This window comes from Heptranchias perlo, chromosome 5 (assembly GCF_035084215.1).
Source record: "Heptranchias perlo isolate sHepPer1 chromosome 5, sHepPer1.hap1, whole genome shotgun sequence".
Lineage (NCBI taxonomy): Eukaryota > Metazoa > Chordata > Chondrichthyes > Hexanchiformes > Hexanchidae > Heptranchias > Heptranchias perlo.
Window position 1 is genome coordinate 81,521,196 of NC_090329.1, and position 20,985 is coordinate 81,542,180.

A 20,985-nucleotide genomic window follows, 5' to 3' on the forward strand; every position below is an offset into this window, starting at 1 on the left:
GGGAGAATGAGATACAGTAGTGCTTAACAAGATTAAGATAGATCTAGCAATTAAGTGTATCAATAATGTATATAAATAATAAGTAGAATGAATATAGGGGAGGTGGCCAAAGGTGTGATTACAGAAATACATTTTGAGGAAGCTTTGCACATTTTCAAAGTGTCTTTCAGTGTCAAGAGCTGACCTGTTGGACAACTAAGTGAATTTTCCAGATTAAAGCATCAAAGAACAACTTTTCACATTATAACCTTATTTAAAAAAGGAACACAATGTATTACCTTCAGCTTTGCTCTCAGCTAAGTGCAACTCAACATGTTCCTGCAGTATCTGACAATTTGCAAATACTAGTTTGCACATGGGACATGAATACAGTCTTTGCTTTCCACAACCTAACAAACATAAGGTGAAAATTAAACTCCAGTTCAACGTACAAAATACTAGCTTAATTTTTGTACAGTTGCTTAGAAAACCTCCTTATTTATAGAAATTATTTAATGCCCCTCACTTGCTGAGAACCTCTCTATCAGCCTCCAGATGTAGCAGGAAGCCATTCTACTGATGCCACCTACAGGACACGTTACAAGTAGCTCCACAGGGAGTAATGCAGATTCAAGTCCAGCAGGAAACCAAGCCTATAAATTTTAGTACCAACTGGGTATATACTACTGTTTGACTGAAAGCAGTAAGTAGCTGGAGGTACTGGATGCCACAATTAAACAAACATTATATTCCATCAACTAGGCTTGAAAATGCAGTGAGGATAATGACCTTAATTGGGAAATGAACCACTTTAAAAAATATATAAAATTAAAAAGAAATTAGACATAGCAGGTCAGGAATGTTTGCATTTCTCAGACTAATAGTTGAGGATTGTAGAGGACTACCCTAGAATATTTATTTTATAAGTAAAGTGAAATTTCTCTACCCAAGGCATTGAGCTCTTTGTTCTGCCACATTTACATGGATGAAGATTGGAAGTACTGTATCACACACACAAATCAGACCTTTTTGCGGGGTTTCCAGTGCCTCTGCATGTTTGGTTTGAACGTGTTCATTTAGATCCTCTCCTGAACTTCCCATTAGGCCACAAAAAGAACATTCTGGGGCATCAAACTGCACAGAACTGCCACAAAGTCCATTGTCTTCTGATCCTTTATGGTTCTTATCAGATAGCTTTTGCGCCGGACGCCTCCAAACAGTTCCTGAAAAATGCCCATTGTAAGCTTCTGATTGTATTAATCTTCCAGATTCATTCTTTGTATTTAAGTTTTGTCTAAATGGTCTCTCACAGTTAGAGGGTGAAGCAGAACAAGACATCTGAAGCTCTTTTGGTTTTGGCTCTTCCATCCTGTCCACTTCAAATTCTTTTTGTTCTGGAGCCTTTTTATGTTTTAATTGAGTCAACCTACTGTTCTGAAGTGAAGAATCGGGATCCTTTTCTTTATCAATGGAACAGTTTGCCCTTCTATCTTCTACAGGTTTCACCTCACTGTGGGAAGTCTCTATATGGAACATTAATTCATCATAGCTGATTCCAGATAGTTTGCAGATTGGACAGCTGTATTCATTTTCTTCATGAACAATAACAATGTGTGTCCTCATGTCTGGTTCTGACAGGCCACTTTGCCCACAAATATCACATGTGAACATGCTGGATTATTGACTTGAGACTCTCACAGCTATTTAAGAAAATTAAAAAAATCATGACATTGTTAATTCTCATCAACAGCATATCCGTACAATGCAAAGACTACTAGCTTGTAAATATGAGAAATATATTCTGTAATATTTATGGTGCAATAAGATATGTATAATTAAAAGAATACACCAGACCCTGCAATGTTATCAAGTACATTTACTTTTAAAAATACCCATAACCCCCACCCCACCCAGTCTTGAGTTTTAAAAAAATCACATGGGGGCATACGCAGTGGGTATTAAGAGACTCTTCAATGACAGAATGTGTCACAGCCTAGCTCAATCTAGTCCTAACCTGATGTCCACACTTTCTGGTGGGGTCACTGGACAGCCATCAGAAGTAGGAAACTTGGCTGATTTTCTCCTAGGATTGCTGGAGGCCAACAGTCAGACCCAAACCACCACCCCTGCTGATAGCCAGTAATACAGTACACATCAGGGATTTAACTTGAACCTTCCAGGTGTGTATTAATCAGTAAGGTACTATGTGATCCATTTAACTGGCAAAGGGGCCCACACAAGAGTGATTCAAAGAGTCTAATGTTAAGGATCAAACATCTGTTATCAACTGCTGAAGCATCATTCACAGCTTATAACCATAATCTGAAACTCTTCCCACAGCTCTGGGATCTGTTAGTTTTTATATCTTCCTGAGAATCATGCAACTGCGTGTAAGGGGAATCTCTGTGAATAAAGGCTTGGAAACAACTAGAAACCAGGCTCTAGTATTCTATCCTTCACCACATGGCTATCCAATTTTAACATCTAGAATAGAATTTACAAGAATAAAGTTAGCCCTGCTGGCAAAGAATGCAATTAAAAGTGAAATACTGTACAACTTAGTATATTTACAGTTTCCACTCAAAATGCACACATGTAGCTGAACTGCACACAGTGTTGCAGCACAGTTAGAGATTACACCGTTGAAAGGCAATCTACTGAGTGCTGAATCACACTGTACAATGCAAATAGCACACACACATACAGAACCAACTTTATCTTGGAACTAAACCACCACCATCCACTCTACTTTATTTAGGTTCACAATATTTTTTAGACTAAGTTGATAATATTTTTAACTATATGCTTTAGCTATGATTCTTAAAGAGCCATATTCCTTAGTTTTGCATTGCTATTGGCAGACTTTCTAAAAATCTACCAAACAGGAATATATATTTTTTTATAAAAGTGTTCCTGGGATGTGGTTGACACTGGCAGGGCTGCATTTATTGTTCATCTCCAGTTGCCCTGAGAAAGTGAAGGAGGTCCTTCTTCTGGAACTGCTGCAGTCTTTATGATGATGGTGCTTCATCCACCCCCTAGGTATATTTAGAACAGATTTTTAAAATAAATTTCAAGCAGATTATTAATCCTGCTACCTCACCAGGGCTGTCATTTTGCACACTATCATGGTGAACAGAGTCATTTGTTCATCTGTAGCCTGACCCAACATAATAGAGTGACAGATGCAACAGGTTGTCCAGCTAATCCAGAGATAGGGTGGAAAAAGTTGGGAACAGTAAGATTGGGAAATAGATTCTCAGATTCTAATCATATATAAAATAAGAAAAAGTTTAGAGGGGAAATAAGTACACCAAGAAAGAGGGTATTTGAATATTACATTAATATAAAAATAAGCATATTACAGGATTATCACTTGGATTTCAACATAACATAATGGTGAGCTTGTGAAATTTTTGTGCAGCCATTATATAGGTATTTTTAGCTAAGTATATATATATATATATATATATATATAAAAAAATTCACATTACGTCCACTCGAACTGTAAAAAATACCCAGCGGTACAATTGTAGATTTTATCCTATCAAACTTGGGAGAGCATTTTGGGTTATACAATACATTGATGTAGTACTGGGAGCAAATTAAAAGTATCAGACAAAAAGTATGCTAGCACTGCAGTACGGTGTATTGGCTTAGGCATGTTTTGTTTCCAGGTACCAATACACTAAATTAGCCCATTGGATGGCCAGAACTGGATACAGTACTCAAAAATGTGGTCTTAGCAGAGCACTGTACAGTTTGGTCATAACTTCCTCTGACTTGTTTTCGACTGTTTTGACTATGTAGTTCAACATTCTATTGGCTTTGTTAATTGCTCTTCTGCATTGGTTGGTCATGTTGAACATTGCAGCTACTAAGGCTTCAAGGTCTCTTTCAACTTCATCCTTTTTTTTCCCCAACACCATTCATAGAGTATGTGTGTCATCATTTTTCTTTCTTATATGCAATACTTTACATCTGTCTGCATTAAATTTCATATGCCATTATTCTGCACACTAGCATATTTTGTTTAGCTCATTCCGACCTGTCTCCTTCGATTCCATTGCACTAAGTTTGGTACCATCTACAAATTTTACCAATTTGCATTGAGTTTCTGAATGTAAGTCATTGATACAAATTAGAAACAACAGTGGACATAATGCTGAACTCTGGGACACCTCACTCAGTACTCCCTCCCCACCATCACCCCTCTAACCAGTACCCATTTTTTTCTACACAATTTCTTATCCATACCCAAGTTTTGCCCTGAATTTCCACAACTTTGAGCTTAAATAGTAACCTTCCATATAGAACTTTATTAAATGCTTTTTCAAAATCTAAGTAGACAACATTGTAGGGTTTACCACAGTTGACTTGGGTTATCACTTCCTAAAAGATAGCAAGGAGGTTGGTCAAGCAGGAGTTTCTCTGTCTAAACCCATGTCAAATGCCATTAACTATGTTATTGTTGTACTGATTATTCTCAAGGTTACTCCTAATATTCAATTCCATTACTTTACATGGGACTGTAGTAGAAGTAATAGGTCTGTTTTGTCATCTTTTCTGTACATGGGTACCACATTAGTCTTTCCAATCTACTGGTAGCCCCCAGTGTCCATTAACTCCCCCATAATGATTGTCAGTGCCTCATAAATCTCCTTGTTACTGTTTCTCAACATTCTGGGATAAATACCATCTACCCCATGGGATTTATTTGTTTTAAGCCCTTTCAGCTTGTCTAAGACTTCACTTTCAGTTCTGAATTTCACACTGGCACTTGGATAGGACACATGGCTCATGTCTTCCCTTGTAAACAGGGATAGGGCAGGGGAATGGGACTAGCTGGATTGCTCTTGCATAGAGCTGGCACGAACTCGATGGGCCGAATAGCCTCCTTCCGCGTTGTAACCTTTCTAAATACTTGGGAGCAAAAAAAAAATCAGAATATTTACTATCTTGTGTTCATCTTCAGTTTCAAGTTGATTTGCATCTTTTAACGTTTTCACTCTATCTCCGACAGTCACGCTGCTGTAGTACTGATTTTTTTAAAAATATGTTTTGTCCCTGCAGCTACGCTTCTTCTAGGCCTCTTTGTTCCTCTGATTTCCCCTCCATCTCCTCACTCGTTGTAGCCTAAACTAATGTGCGGAATTCGGTGCCACGACTTGTTCACCTTCAGATGTCCAACGTCCGTCCTGAACACCCTCTCACTCAGTAAGCAGTTTACAACTTGAAGAGGAAACCTGGATATTGTTTTTTTTTTGAAAAGCTCGGCTGGCGCAGATGGCAGGAGGGGAGACCGAGAACACGCACCGCCTCAGACTCTGCTGACTGGAGGCCACAGGGACGGCCGCCTTGGGGTTCACACCACCGGAGGCTGCGTGTCCTCAAAAGGTAGTTATTTTTTTTTTTGATCTTTAACTATTCTCAGCTGTGTCTGTGTCCCCGCCGCCCCCACCAACAGGTTGATAACTTGCACCGTCGGGATGGTGTGTCTGACGCGCTGGGACTCCCGGAGCAACCGACAGACCAACCGTCGCCGGATCCGTTCCGTTTCTCAGCATCAAATGCTCCTTCCGGTGTTACAGCTAAATTCGTCCGCTCAAAACAGCCCCCCCCCCCTCCCCCAAAAGCGCGCATGCGTCTAATCGTGATAATGGCTTGCGATAGACCTTATTCACCAATGCGTTACAGCGAAAGAAAACCCCACCGCAACTTCCGGTACGAATTATTCTATGTTGGAATTATTGCATTACAAAAATTGGGAAAATTTAGCATATCCCCCGAATCGGATTTTTTTTTCATTGAAACTACGATATTCGGAATATTTAAAAGTCGGAAAAAATGAATTTTTATTTTGTAATTAAGTAGTCAGCGTGAGTCGTAGATCGCCGCGCAGGCGCACATTTGACCGCTGGCGAAAGGCCTGGTGGGAAGGTGTTAAACGAAGCCGCCGCCGCCGCCCGGGTTCCGCCATATTGTCCGCCTGGTCCGACGGTCGCTGCGCAGCTCCCGAGAGTCGAGGAGCGACCAGTTCAGGTGGGGCCTGGGGCTGCCGCTGGGGCGTTTACAATTCACCGCGTTGTATTAAATTCCCGCTCCGCCGACGGTGACCGTGATTTACTAAAACGGGCTCGAGCAGTCGGTTCAAGATGGTAAATCCGTGGGCCGGGTGTCGCCGGGCGTCCCGGAGGACCCCGGACCCCGCCGGGCGTCCCGGAGGACCCCGGACCCCGCCGGGCGTCCCGGAGGACCCCGGACCCCGCCGGGCCTCCCGGAGGACCCCGGACCCCGCCGGGCCTCCCGGAGGACCCCGGACCCCGCCGGGCCTCCCGGAGGACCGGGACCCCGGACCCCGCCAGGCCTCCCGGTGGACCCGGACCCCGCCAGGCCTCCCGGAGGACCGGGACCCCGGACCCCGCCAGGCCTCCCGGAGGACCCGGACCCCGCCAGGCCTCCCGGAGGACCGGGACCCCGGACCCCGGCCGGGCCTCCCGGAGGACCCGGACCCCGGCCGGGCCTCCCGGAGGACCCGGACCCCGCCAGCCGTCGGGCCGCTCGGTGTTTAATTAACTGACTTGGTTGACCTTTTGTCAGGGTCGGCGGTTCAGTGAGGATTCCCTCCGCACCCCCTCTGAGGCCGAGTGTGACTATGATGTGTGTGTGGGGATGGGGATCTCTCCCGTGGCCTTCTCTCTCGGTGGTTGAAATGAACCGACCTCTGCATCTTGTGAGCCCAGAGGTTTGGTTCTTCCCTCCTGCCGCCCGACCGCCCCTCCCCTCCCCTGAGGATATCGATTCATTGCCGAGTTTCCCATTCGCCTTCTACTTTACCCGGGCTGTCATTATTCAAGTGGGAAACGTGACGGTGATTCATAAACTTGAGCTTATCCAGTATCCTAACTCTCACCCAAGTCCCGTTCTCCCATCACCCCTGTGCTCGCTGACCTACACTGGCTCCTGGGTCTGCAACACCTCGATTTTAAAATTCTCATCCTTGTTTTCAAATCCCTCCACGGCCTCGCCCCTCCCTGTCTCTGTAACCTCCTCCAGCTCTACAATCCTCCGAGATCTCTGAGCTCCTCCAATTCTTGCCTGTTGCGCATCCCTGATTTTCTTTGCTCCACCATTGCTGACCATGCCCTCAGCTGCCTAGGCTGTCAGCTCTGTTCTTCCCTCCTTAAACCTGTCAGTTTCTCTACCCCTCTCCTTTAAGATGCTCCTTAAAACCTACCTCTTTGACTAAACATTTGGTCACCTGTCTTAATATTTCCTTATGTAGTTCGAGGTCAAATTTTGTTTGATAACACTGCTGTGAAGCCCTTGGGATGTTGTACTATGTTAAAGGTTCCAAAAAAATACAAATTGTTAATGGCAAAGTTTGGGGGAGTACTGACATTCCTTGTACTCATGGAATCATACCGCACAGAAGGAGGCCATTTGGTCAATAGTGTCTGTGATAGTCTATCAATGAATAATAATGATAGAATAAAGACAAGACAAGTTGTGAAGACAAGAGGGAAAGCCTGTTCGGTGATCTTTTTCAATAAATGAAAACAGAAAATACTGATGACAGCAGGTTAGGCAAGTATAATCAGTGTCGCTGTCTGTGGGAGTCAGTGGACATGTAGTAGATAGCAGTGAACAGCCTATCCTCAGATGGCGATAGAGAAGTTGAGGAAGGGAAGAATCATAGATGGACCATGGAAAGGTATGGGAGGAGTGGAAGTTAGATCTTTTTCCTCTTTCCTGTCCAGGAGTGTGCAAGGGATACTAGAATAGTCTTTAAGTGGGGAAAAGTATTTCACATTAAAAAGAAAATTGAGCTTTTAGGAGGTTTAGCAGTGGGGGAGATGCAGGAGTTTATGCTGAGGTCAAATGATGGGCCAATAATGTTGATAGCATCATTTAGTCTTCTATCAAAAGTAAGGGGTAGTGGTTGTTAATTAGACATGAAACCTTAACTTTTGCAATAAAGGAAATGAGACTGTCATTAGTTCAGAGTAACAAAATATGTACAGTAATGGAAGCTTGAGTTGTTTTGCTGTCATTCATTGAATGGGTTTTGATGCTGCCTTTGCTTGTCAGAACTCTGACATTGAATTGGAGTGTGGATTTCTTTCATCTGTTGTCTTGGGTACATACATTATGCAGTGTGAAAACCACCACTGGCATCATCTGAAGGTTACCTGCTATAGTAGAATAACTGTGGAAGTGCATGGTAAATGAAATTTAAATTAGTATAACAAATTCAGAACAGATTTTATGGAAAATGTCTTTCCGTAAAGGCAGATAAATATTTTTTAAAATCTATTAGGCAAGGTATTAGAGTCTGACATTGAGGGTGAGTTAGAATATTAGAGAATGAGTTCATATGGATCAAATGGGTTTTTCTCTGTTTAAATCCCTTGGCGTTCCTCGTGGTGAGTCAGAGGTTTTTAAGAACGGGTTTTGCATTACCAAAGACAATGACATCATCATTGGGGGATGGTCCAGGAAGCACTGGGAATGGTTGTCTGGCAGTATTAAAATGCAGTCTCGGAGTCCAGCAGTATTTTGAGGGGGTTTTCGGGGTTAGGGAGCACTCTGATGGGAGTCACAGGGTTCTGGATACACTGAAGAGGGAGGTTCTGGTACCAATGGGACAGCCCTGAGATCTAAGATCAATAGGAGAAGGGATTTGGAATTAGTGATTGTTGGGAAGGTAGAATTCAAGGTCTGGAAGCTGGGTGAAATTCTGGCATCAGGAATCATTGGAATGGCACCTAGGTGAGCTCTGGGTGGTATTCAGGAATCTGAGAGTTAAGTGTGGGCAGTCTGGGCAAGGTGCACCTCCCTTCCAGCAGGACTAGAGAAGGGGTTTTGAAGCATGGGGGAGTCCAGAGTCTGGCATATTGGGGGAGCAGTATCTAATAGCCCTGTGGGATAGTAGGGCCCAGGAGAATGGGATCCAAATTTCAGTTGGCCCTTTTCAAATGATAAGACCACAATCCCCCTGCATCTTCAACCTGTCAGCTTCTTTTACAGTCTTTAATAAACACATTTCCATAAACAAAAATTCCTACAAAGCACTTAGTTCATTGTTTCTTGTAGTTTTCAAATATTTCAGGAGTGATTTTTTTAAACTAAATTTTCAACTGCAAATAAATACCAATCCGTTCTCTCTAAACAATCTGTTTTTGACTCTTAGAAAAAGAATGATTGATCACAAGGGCTGGTGTTTCCAGTTGTTTGAACTGTTCACGATAAAGAAAACAGAATTTTTAATAAATTTAAATAAATGGCAGTATTGCCTGAAATAAAACTTTAGAGAATTCGATTTGTTTCAATGTCTTTTGGAAAAACCAAAACGACTCTCAAATCCTCAGGATGAGGGGCACACCCTATGACCTTGCCTGTTGATGGACAATGAGTAATTGGAAATTCTGCCATTTGTAAATGGCCAGAATGCACCAATGTGACTCAGCTTTCTCCAACTGCTGAGGGGTTAAATAAAAAATCCAGCCAAAACCCAGGCTTTGAGACTGGCTTATATCTGGGAGGGAGTGATACTTCAATGACAGTATTAAAATACACAAGAGAATTCAGTGCATAAATTTTAACTTTTTTGTGAAATATGTAGTTTTTTTATATTAATTTTGTTTGAACCCTTATCTTGGAAATTAGGATCTTCAGTTATTGAAAAAAATGCTGGGCAAAAAAAATCAAAAGTAGTGATTTGGTTGTTTTGTTAACGAACTTGTGAAGGAAATGTTTGCATTTTTAGTGTTTTTCTATCATAAAAGCTTAGAGTGGTTTCCAACATTGATAAAGTATGACACAATGCAGATTTCATACCTATATCTCAAAATGGAATTTTATATGCTGTACTAAATCTCTTATTTAAAAATATGATTGTACTTGTGTTTGTAGTGGGGGAACATTGGTTTGTGGTTTTCCTGCTTTTGCAACAATAACAGTGTTGACTTTTGTCTGATAATATTGGGGACATTTCATTGCAGACATGGCAAGCCCAGTAAAAGATAACTACAGAATGAGAAGCTACAAGAACAAAGCACTAAACACTCAGGAAATGCGAAGGCGACGAGAGGAAGAGGGAATCCAACTACGAAAACAGAAAAGGGAAGAGCAGGTGTGTATGTAATAATAGCTCTGAAGATACTTTTCTACAAATAGACTCAGTTACACGTTTCATCTGATGGCGTATTTTTTTCTGTTACTATTCCAGTTGTTCAAACGCAGAAATGTGGCAGTTCCTGGAGGTGATGAAGCCATGTTTGAAAGCCCTATTCAGGACCCTGATATAAGTTCCACTGTGGTATCTATACCAGGGGTAAGTAGAAGGAATAAGAACACTTTTGTGTGTGTTTAACATAATTTTGAACTACTGAAGTGTTAATGTTCTTAAATGCCCTTAATTGTAGGAAGGTGTAATCACAGGGGAAATGGTACAGATGATATTTTCAGAAGATCCTGATCAGCAGCTTGCAGCCACACAAAAGTTTCGGAAATTGCTTTCAAAAGGTGAGAACCGCTTGATGAATGGTGTATAGATGAGAAATGATATGACTTAATGGCATCCTCTTTCATTTGCAAAAGTGGCCTATTGGTAATTTACTTTTACTTTAGAAGGCCAATAGGGTTATATTCCTCTTCACAAAAACAGGGGGATGTCTGTTTCTCTTTATTAACAAGCTCCTACTAATTGCACTCTGAAATCAAACATCTCAAAGGTGCTCTCACAATTTTGTTACTGGACTAGTAATTATGGAGAAAAAGTAGCATTTAAATATTTGAAGAGGATTTTAATCCTTATGCGCCAGTTGTGGAAATGTGAATTTGAATTATAAAATGTTGTGAATTTTTATTTGTTTTTTCTGTTGGTACTTTGTTTCCTACTAAGATGGGTGATGAACTTTTCTGCTTCCCCCATTTCTTGGAGTCTGACAAATGTAGGTGTTTAACAGTTGTAATTTGTCAGTAACAAATTGTAGCTTTTTGTTAATTGGCATGATTAATACCCACGGAATTTATCTCTGGATTAATTGGTCTGAACTGCTTTGGAAATCTAGTAGGGTCTAGCAGCCTTGTAGGCTGAGAAGGCCCAGGGAAACTGTCCTTTTGAATCATCAGGCCCAAAACCTCCATCCGCAGCACCTTTTTGAACCTTGGGGTAGTTTCCTCATCGTAAGCTGGCTCCTGTCTTTACGTTTTTCCATTAAAGAATGAGAAAACCTGCTGCTTAAAATTAATGGACAGAAGGTTACTGGCTGGAACTGTGTAATTTCTCGACGAAGGGCAGAAATTCGTATTTTAGTATATTTTTTGTTTGCCAACTTATACAGACTTTAATAATAAACATGTCTCCATAAACAATTACTTCATAAGATGCTCAAAAGCTCTTCATTTATAGTTTGTTTTTATGTCTTTATTAAAACAGTACGCCCTGTCATCTTTTCATTCAAAAGTCCTTTGTCAGTGTCTTTTGGTTTTTCCATATTGAAAATGTCCTCATCTGATGACACCTGCCCGGTCACATTTTTAATAGGATTTTCTCATTAATGTGCCAGCTGTGACTCTGTAGCTTAATGCTCTAGCCACTGGATGGTGGTGTGGAGCAGATTTGTCAACCTTCATCTGAAATTTTGTTCATCCACCATTTTTCTCAGTACTTTTTAACTTCCTAAATAAGGGTTTTAAACAAAATAAAAGTAAACACATTTGCATATTTCACAATTAAATTTGTCTGTCTCTTTTAATGCCTTCATTAAAGTTTTTACTTGAAGGCCTTGATATTTTTAACCCACAACAGAAAGAACTTACAATCACTTCTGCATTCTGCAAGATTTCCCAGCATGTAAACTGTGTATGACCAGGAGTTGCATGGAATAATTGTGCCTTCATCCTGTGAGGATTTGAGAATTGCTTTGATTTTTCCAAAACACTTCGAAACAAAAAATGTTTTTTAAACCCTTAAGTATGAAATACTTTGGTTCTGCATTCAATATAGGTGAATCCACAAATAAAAATAAAAGTACAACTAATTGTGCTGATCCCACTTACAAGAATATGGACAGTAGAGCTGCTGTGATTAGTGAAGGACATTACATTCTGAACAGTAACTGTGTCCAGTTCTCGCATAGATTGTGCTGAAATTGTTCTTGCAGAATCCATCTAATCCTAAGCATAGCAATGAAACCCTAACCCAATCTTAACATTGAATTCTGTATAGTTGTAGATTCCAGGTTTTTAAAAGAGCCATTACATTGTCTCCTTACCTGCATCAATTCAATGAAATTGCTGTCTCGTAACTCAAAATGGCCACTAAGGTTTTTTGTGAATGAAGTCAGAGTAATTTGGATAACCCTTACTGTTCCAGTCACCGTTTCAGCTTTCGTTGCCTGTTGAATGGTTTAGTGTAAATCATCATTTAGCTGGCCTGACTGAAGTCAGAAAAGATTGAATTTTTGTGCCTGCTAAAGTATTAATGAATCATATGTCCAATTTGTCTGCATGATTTGTCTTTGTACTTTAAAAATAAAATCGATGCTTCAAGACGTTAAGAATGATTTCAATTTCCTAAAAACAAATAGTTACATATTATACAGAAATATTTGACTTAATTTTTCTTACTATGGTTTGTCATAAAACAGGATGTGGAAAGATGGCTTGGAGGATTTTACTTTTTGACATTTTATAGTTTTTCCCCTTCCAGAACCTAACCCTCCCATAGATGAGGTCATAAATGCTCCTGGTATTGTGCAGAGATTTGTGGAGTTTTTGAAGAGGAATGAGAATTTTACCCTCCAAGTGAGTTTTTTTTTAAAAATAAAATGCTTGTATGTTTTACTAGTTAACCTCAGGACATTGCACTGTGGCAACCTTAATGCAACTATTAATGTATCTGCTACAGGAGCATGCATTTATTATTTTACAACTAATATTGCAAATTTTGTGTGCCTTGCTAGAAATTTGTGTTTAAAATGTTGGACCAGCTATTTGTCTGAACTGTCATATGAATTGTTTGTGCAGGAATGAGTATGTTTGCGTGAAAATGATCAGATCCCTGTAACCCCTATCCATATACTGCAATTGAAAATGTTGAAGAAACTCACTGTTCAGCTCTACTTCAAGACTCCAGTATTGAGAGTAATCTACAAAGCTCCTTGACATCATGTCACTTCACTGATCCTACTGCATGTGGTCGATATTCAGCTGAAAAGAGAACACCCACAAAATTGTTGTGCTGCCAAACTAAATATGCAAACAACTGTATTGAGAGCTGCTCTGCAGCACTTGTATTGCAAGCAGGGATGGCACTCAATATTGTGAATGGCATTGGAATTTGCAAATGTCGCTTGAGCTTAGAGGGAGTGGTATAAAGAAAACAACTTGCATTTATATAGCATAGTTAACATTTACATTAAAAAAAAGTCCCAGTTTCACAGATAAGTGTAGGGAAAACAGATGCCAAACCAAGAAGGCAGAGATTAGGCAGGGGGGGGGGGGTGGTGGTGGTGGTGGTGAAAGCTTGGTTGCAGAGATGAGTTTTGAAAAGGGGAGAGGAGTGGAAAGGTTTAGGGAGGGAAGAAAGGAAGGATCCAGGCAGCTGAAGGTTTTGCAATCGTGCGACGAAGGAAGTGGGGACTGCACAAAAGGCTGGATTCAGGAATGGAGTGTTAGGCGGGGAAGATATAGGGCTAGGTGAGATTGCAAAGTTTGGATGGGGTGGTGCCGTGAAGGAATTTAAAGATGTGTGAGACAGGACATGTGCATTTGTTTTAACAACTTGGAGTTTCTGGAGGATGGGAGGTCAGCAGTAAAAGCACTAGAATAGTCGAGTTTGGAGCTACCGTGGATTTATAAGGATTTTGGAGGCAGAGGTGGAATTAAGCTCTCGGTGATGGAAAGGAAATGGGCTTAAAGCTCAGCTTGTGGTCAAGCAACATGCCAAGTTCCCAATAGACTAGATCAGCATTCCCGATGTTGAGTTAGAAGTGATTTGTCCAGGGTCGAATGTTAGACGCGGAGTCTGACTACATATAGGCAGTTGAAAAGTAGAGCTGGGTGTCATCAGCATCCATGTGGAAAATGACAATGTGCCTATCGATGATATGGAGAGAAATCAGACAGATGAGAGAGGAGGGGGCAAAAGATAGATCTTTGCAGGACTCTGGAGGTGACTATGCAGGGAAAGCAAGAGAAGGAGGCTATTTAATCCAATTGGTTGCCCTTCCCCCTAATTCTGTACCCATTAATCCTCCAATAATATCTTGTCCAAGGTTTTCTGAAAGTCCAGCTCCACCACATCTGCTGCATTTCACCCATCCTCCATATTTGTCGCCTTAAACAACTCTTAGATTTGTCATGCACGATTTTCTCTTCTGACATCTGCGTTGTCTGCTTCTAATTATTTTCTCTTCTACATATTTAGTAAAAGATCTCAAAATTTTCCACATAACAGATGTTAAATGAACTGACCTTTAATTATCCAGGTTAGCTTTGTCTCCCATTTTGAAGATGAGTATTATATTAGCCACGCTCCAGTCCTCTGCACATCCACTCTAAGTAAAACCCTGAAATATAATTCCTAGGACCTCTGTTATTTATATTCCCCTTCCTTCAGGATCCTAGGATGTATCCTGTCAGTCCTCATCTATTTCTACCTCCTTTACTTGCTCTTTCTGATGTGTTTTTATTTCCCCCCCCCCCTTCCTTGTTTAAATGACTTTTCTCCCCTATTTCTGTTTTACCAGTTCATTAGCTCCCTTCCTGTTGGGATGTAGCCCATCCTTGCAGAATAGCTCCTGCCTTCCTCAAAACGGGTGCCCATGCCCTATACAACATTTTTCCTGATGCCATTCCTTTAACCACGTCTTGTTCCCTAATCATCTTATCCTTCCCTATTCTAGCACATGGCTGGGAGAGTAATCTGGTGCTCAGAACTATATATTTCAACTAGTCTAACTGATGTCTTGTACAAATTCAACATCACATTCTTGCTTTTGTATTCAATGCCTCTATGTCTAAACCCCAGAATCCCATTTGCTTTTTAATGGCCTCTTCTACCTGCACTTCCAGCTTTAAAGGTCTATGTGTGCATCCCTAGCTCAGTTCCTCCACTTTTAAGGAACTTGCCCATTTAGCGTATGTTTCTGTAAAATATATTACTTCACATTTCTCTGCATTGAACTGCACCTGCCATTTACTTTTCCACTCTACTAACCCATCTATGCCCTCCTGCATTAGGTATCCTCAGCAAACTCAATATCCTTTTATCTTTATTCCAAATCAGTTTAAAAATGTTCCCTGCACAAAAATGGCCTCTAACTACCTAAATCCAGCCAATTCAAAACCATCCATTTATCCTGACTTTTTTACATTTTATCCCCTGGGCACCCCTCTATCTGTGATTGCAATGTGTCTAATTTTCATATGTAAGGAATCTTACAACACCAGGTTATAGTCCAACAAATTTATTTTAAAATCACAAGCTTTCGGAGATTATCTCCTTCGTCAGATGAATGAATGAAAAGGTTCTCAAATCGCATATCTTATACTATGTTGGGACAGCATCACACCAATCAAAAGGTGTCGTTGTTATTCAAACAGGCCAGTCACGGAGAACAGCACGTCCCAGTACACTAGATATACATTGTGTCTATTACACAGGCAGGCAGAAAGAAACTCAAAATGGCAGAGAGAGAGAGAGAATTTTAAAAAACATATAATTTTTTCCCCCCCTTTTTGCTGGTGGGGTTACGTGTAGCGTGACATGAACCCAAGATCCCGGTTGAGGCCGTCCTCATGGGTGCGGAACTTGGCTATCAACTTCTGCTCGACGATTTTGCGTTGTCGTGTGTCTCGAAGGCCGCCTTGGAGAACGCTTACCCGAAGATCGGTGGCTGAATGTCCTTGACTGCTAAAGTGTTCCCCGACTGGGAGGGAACCCTCCTGTTTGGCGATTGTTGCGCGGTGTCCGTTCATCCGTTGTCGCAGCGTCTGCATGGTCTCGCCAATGTACCATGCTCCGGGGCATCCTTTCCTGCAACGTATGAGGTAAACAACGTTGGCCGAGTCACAGGAGTATGAACCATGTACCTGGTGGGTGGTGTCCCCTCGTGTGATGGTGGTATCCGTGTCGATGATCTGGCATGTCTTGCAGAGGTTGCCGTGGCAGGGTTGTGTGGTGTCGTGGACGCTGTTCTCCTGAAAACTGGGTAACTTGCTGCGAACGATGGTCTGTTTGAGGTTGGGTGGCTGTTTAAAGGCGAGCAGTGGAGGCGTGGGGATGGCCTTAGCGAGGTGTTCGTCGTCATCGATGACATGTTGAAGGCTGCGGAGAACATGGTGTAGTTTCTCCGCTCCAGGGAAGTACTGGACGACGAAGGGTACTCTGTTGGTTGCGTCCCGTGTTTGTCTTCTGAGGAGGTCTATGCGATTCTTCGCTGTGGCCCGTCGGAACTGTCGATCGACAAGTCGAGCGTCATATCCCGTTCTTACTAGGGCGTCTTTCAGCGTCTGTAGGTGTCCATCGCGTTCCTCCTCGTCTGAGCAGATCCTGTGTATTCGTAGGGCCTGTCCATAGGGGATGGCCTCTTTGACGTGGTTGGGGTAGAAGCTGGAAAAGTGGAGCATCGTGAGGTTGTCCGTGGGCTTGCAGTAGAGTGAGGTGCTGAGGTGCCCGTCTTTGATGGAGATTTGTGTGTCCAAGAAAGAAACCGATTCTGAGGAGTAGTCCATGGTGAGTTTGATGGTGGGATGGAACTTGTTGATGTTATCGTGTAGTCTCTTCAGTGATTCTTCGCCGTGGGTCCATAGGAAGAAAATGTCGTTGATGTATCTGGTGTATAGCGTTGGTTGGAGGTCCTGTGCAGTGAAGAAGTCGTGCTCGAACTTGTGCATGAAAATGTTGGCGTATTGGGGTGCGAATTTGGTCCCCATGGCTGTTCCGTGTGTTTGGGTAAAGAACTGGTTATCGAAGGTGAAGACATTGTGATCCAGGATGAAGCGGATGAGTTGTAGGATGGCGTCTGGAGATTGGCCATCCTACAACTCATCCGACAGTTCCGACGGGCCACAGCGAAGAATCGCATAGACCTCCTCAGAAGACAAACACGGGACGCAACCAACAGAGTACCCTTCGTCGTCCAGTACTTCCCTGGAGCGGAGAAACTACACCATGTTCTCCGCAGCCTTCAACATGTCATCGATGACGACGAACACCTCGCTAAGGCCATCCCCACGCCTCCACTGCTCGCCTTTAAACAGCCACCCAACCTCAAACAGACCATCGTTCGCAGCAAGTTACCCAGTTTTCAGGAGAACAGTGTCCACGACACCACACAACCCTGCCACGGCAACCTCTGCAAGACATGCCAGATCATCGACACGGATACCACCATCACACGAGAGGACACCACCCACCAGGTACATGGTTCATACTCCTGTGACTCGGCCAACGTTGTTTACCTCATACGTTGCAGGAAAGGATGCCCCGGAGCATGGTACATTGGCGAGACCATGCAGACGCTGCGACAACGGATGAACGGACACCGCGCAACAATCGCCAAACAGGAGGGTTCCCTCCCAGTCGGGGAACACTTCAGCAGTCAAGGACATTCAGCCACCGATCTTCGGGTAAGCGTTCTCCAAGGCGGCCTTCGAGACACACGACAACGCAAAATCGTCGAGCAGAAGTTGATAGCCAAGTTCCGCACCCATGAGGACGGCCTCAACCGGGATCTTGGGTTCATGTCACGCTACACGTAACCCCACCAGCAAAAAGGGGGGGAAAAAATTATATGTTTTTTAAAATTCTCTCTCTCTCTCTGCCATTTTGAGTTTCTTTCTGCCTGCCTGTGTAATAGACACAATGTATATCTAGTGTACTGGGACGTGCTGTTCTCCGTGACTGGCCTGTTTGAATAACAACGACACCTTTTGATTGGTGTGATGCTGTCCCAACATAGTATAAGATATGCGATTTGAGAACCTTTTCATTCATTCATCTGACGAAGGAGATAATCTCCGAAAGCTTGTGATTTTAAAATAAATTTGTTGGACTATAACCTGGTGTTGTAAGATTCCTTACATTTGTCCACCCCAGTCCATCACCGGCATCTCCACATCACATCTAATTTTCATAACAAGCCTCTTCTGTAGTGCCTTATCAAACACCTGAAAGTCCAGGTATACAACTTCCATAGTATTCCATACAACAATTTCTTTAAAAAAAATGCAATTAAATTGATCAAGCATGACTTAACATTTAAAATTCCATGCTGATTGCGCTTGATTAGCCCATGCCTGTAACATCTTTGCTATTTTAGGTTGGTAACAGACTTGCTGTTTATTTCAGATTACCAGCATTTGCAATTTTTTTTGTTCCATTACCGTGCATTTAGTACTTTGCCCTATTTTTTCCAAGACCTACCGCACAGCACTTACATGAAGATAAGCAGTAGCTTAAGTTTTTTTTTAATGAACTTAAAAATCTTTTAGCTTTCTTTTCTTGAATGGAGAAGTTCACTGCTGGTAGATATTTTATTGTAAATGATTTACTTCTACAGCAAGGAAAATGGTTGGTAAGCAACAGAATTTCAGTTCTATGGGTGTATCATTGATAGAATCAGATGGTTTCCTATGGTCGCTCAGGTTTTGAGATTAACAATTTCAAATATTTTTGTTAGTGGCATTTTTATAATGTGCCTTTTCACTCCCGAGATTAGCTACAAGCGTTTCTCTCAAAAATTGTATTGCACTGACTTCTGAATTTTCTTCTCAGGCTAAATTTTAAAAATGAACCAATGTGTAGCCAGCCAAAAAAAAATTTCCATCTTTATAGCTCCAGCCTCATTAAAGCACTCTTGAGAATTGTGTTGCGTTTCCCTGCAGCAGATTATTTCATATCCTATAATTTCCAGTGAAAAGTTTCTAGTTATTATAAATGATTAGCATGAAATATTTGTCTTATCCTGAACATAGAAAATGTGTGTAAGAATAGTAAACTAAAACTGGTGCCATTTTAAGCCTTCATATAATGGCTAAAGAACTACAGCGATTCATTGCATTATTAACTTTTGTGCTATTTTATATCTACAGTTTGAGGCTGCATGGGCTTTAACAAACATAGCTTCTGGAACATTTCTCCATACTAAAGTAGTTATAGAAGCTGATGCAGTTCCTATCTTCATTGAGCTACTTAACTCCGAATACGAGGATGTGCAAGAACAGGTATTCCCTTCTATATATTGTTATTCAATTCCTATATGTATTTTTTATATCCAGATCATTCTTTTTAAGTAGTCAAGTGGTATTGGTCCTTTTTTTCCCCTCAAAAACACCCACAGAACCAAATTTAAAATGTAGAACTATGCTTCAGAAAGCAAAAACTGTACATATGTTCTAAAACTTCTTAGTCACCTTATGAATGTTTAGACTAATCACATCTCAAGTTTATGTAATGGGTGCAGGTAGAAAAATGCATTATGAAACAGTTTTCAGACATTCACGCATTCAACATTGAAATGATTTTGTCATAATTGGAAAAGTAACATCTGCGTTGTGAATATTGATGTTTAAATATTATTTGTTTCCTTAAAGTAAAATGCAACTACACTGGGAAACGGGAAAAGGTAACAAGATCTTTTAGTCAGGTGCTTGCTTATTCTGTCCCTTCATAACATGATGGTGCCCATCAACATTAGTACTAAATGCCTCAACTTTGAAAAGTTTTGTTTTTTTCCAAGAAGTGTCCATATTATAGTCTGTGATCTAATCCTGCACAGTCCAGAAAGAAGCCAAGGGAGCGATTTAATGGAAAATACAAATCATTTTTGTAACACTTGCATCCCTCTTAAATGTCAAAATATAACTTTTTTAAATAGGCACACCTTTCATTAGAAACATTGAAAATAGGAGCGGGAGTAGGCCTTTCGGCCCTTCGAGCCGACTCCGCCATTCACTATGATCATTGCTGATCCTCTATCTCAGTACCATATTCCCGCTCTCTCCCCATACCCTTTGATGCCTTTTGTGTCTAGAAATCTATCTAGCTCTTTCTTAAATATATTCTGTGACTTGGCCTCCACAGCCTTCTGTGGTAGAGAATTCCACAGGTTTGCCACCCTCTGAGTGAAGAAATTTCTCCTCAACTCAGTCCTAAATGTCCTACCCCGTATCCTGGGACTGTGACCCCTTGTTCTGGACCCCCAGCCAAGGGAAATATCCTCCCTGCATCCAGTCTGTCTAGCCTTGTCAGAAATTCATGTTTCAATGAGATCCCCTCTCATTCTTCTAAACCTGAGTGAATACAGACCGAGTCGACCCAGTCTCTCCTCATATGACAGTCCTGCCATCCCAGGAATCAGCCTGGTGAACATTCGCTGCACTCCCTCTATGGCAAGTATATCCTTTCTTAGATAAGGAGACCAAAACTGCACACAATACTCCAGGTGTCGTCTCACCAAGGCCCTGTATAACTGCAGTAAGATTGCCTTGCTCCTATACTCACATCATCCTGCAATGAAGGCCAACATACTATTTGCCTTCCTAACTGCTTGTTGCACCTGCACGTTTGCTTTCAGTGACTGGTGTATAAGGACACCCAGGTCTCTTTGTACATCAATATTCCCCAATCTATCACCATTTAAATAATACTCTGCCTTTCTGTTTTTCCTTCCGAAGTGGATAACTTCACATTCATCCACATTATACTGCATCTGCCATGTATTTGCCCACTCACTCAACTTGTCTAAATTGCCTTGAAGCCTCTTTGCATCCTCCTCACAACTCACGACCCCACCTAGTTTTGTATCATCAGCAAACTTGGAAATATTACATTTGGTTCCCTCATCCATGTCATTGATATATATTGTGAATAGCTGGGGCCCAAGCACTGATCCCTGCAATACCCCACTGTCACTGCCTGCCACCCTGAAAAAGACCCATTTATTCCTACTATGTTTCCTGTCTGTTAACCAATTTTGAATCCATGCTAGT

The 20,985-nt window shown here is 41.7% G+C and overlaps 2 protein-coding genes across 4 annotated transcripts in view; one reads left to right on the forward strand and one right to left on the reverse strand.

The window, feature by feature from the left end:
* Positions 1-5,550, reverse strand: part of zufsp (zinc finger containing ubiquitin peptidase 1) — a 28,476-nt gene extending 22,926 nt beyond the window's left edge. Inside the window, exons 1-3 of one of the 3 annotated variants that reach the window (XM_067984725.1) lie at positions 5,296-5,550; positions 1,005-1,679; positions 279-389 (exon numbers count right to left, since the gene is read on the reverse strand). In XM_067984725.1, the coding sequence (XP_067840826.1) occupies positions 279-389; positions 1,005-1,650 (757 nt within the window). In that variant the 5' untranslated portion in view covers positions 1,651-1,679; positions 5,296-5,550. Of the gene's footprint in view, positions 1-278; positions 390-1,004; positions 1,680-4,934 lie in introns of all 3 variants that reach the window. The other 2 variants (XM_067984724.1, XM_067984723.1) reach the window with 2 other exon arrangements.
* A 362-nt stretch (positions 5,551-5,912) lies between these two features.
* kpna5 (karyopherin alpha 5 (importin alpha 6)) overlaps positions 5,913-20,985 on the forward strand; it is a 36,238-nt gene continuing 21,165 nt past the window's right edge. The window contains exons 1-6 of the mRNA XM_067984726.1: positions 5,913-6,021; positions 9,984-10,114; positions 10,211-10,315; positions 10,407-10,506; positions 12,698-12,792; positions 19,087-19,218. Of these exons, the coding sequence (XP_067840827.1) occupies positions 9,986-10,114; positions 10,211-10,315; positions 10,407-10,506; positions 12,698-12,792; positions 19,087-19,218 (561 nt within the window). The 5' untranslated portion in view covers positions 5,913-6,021; positions 9,984-9,985. The remainder of the gene's footprint in view (positions 6,022-9,983; positions 10,115-10,210; positions 10,316-10,406; positions 10,507-12,697; positions 12,793-19,086; positions 19,219-20,985) is intronic.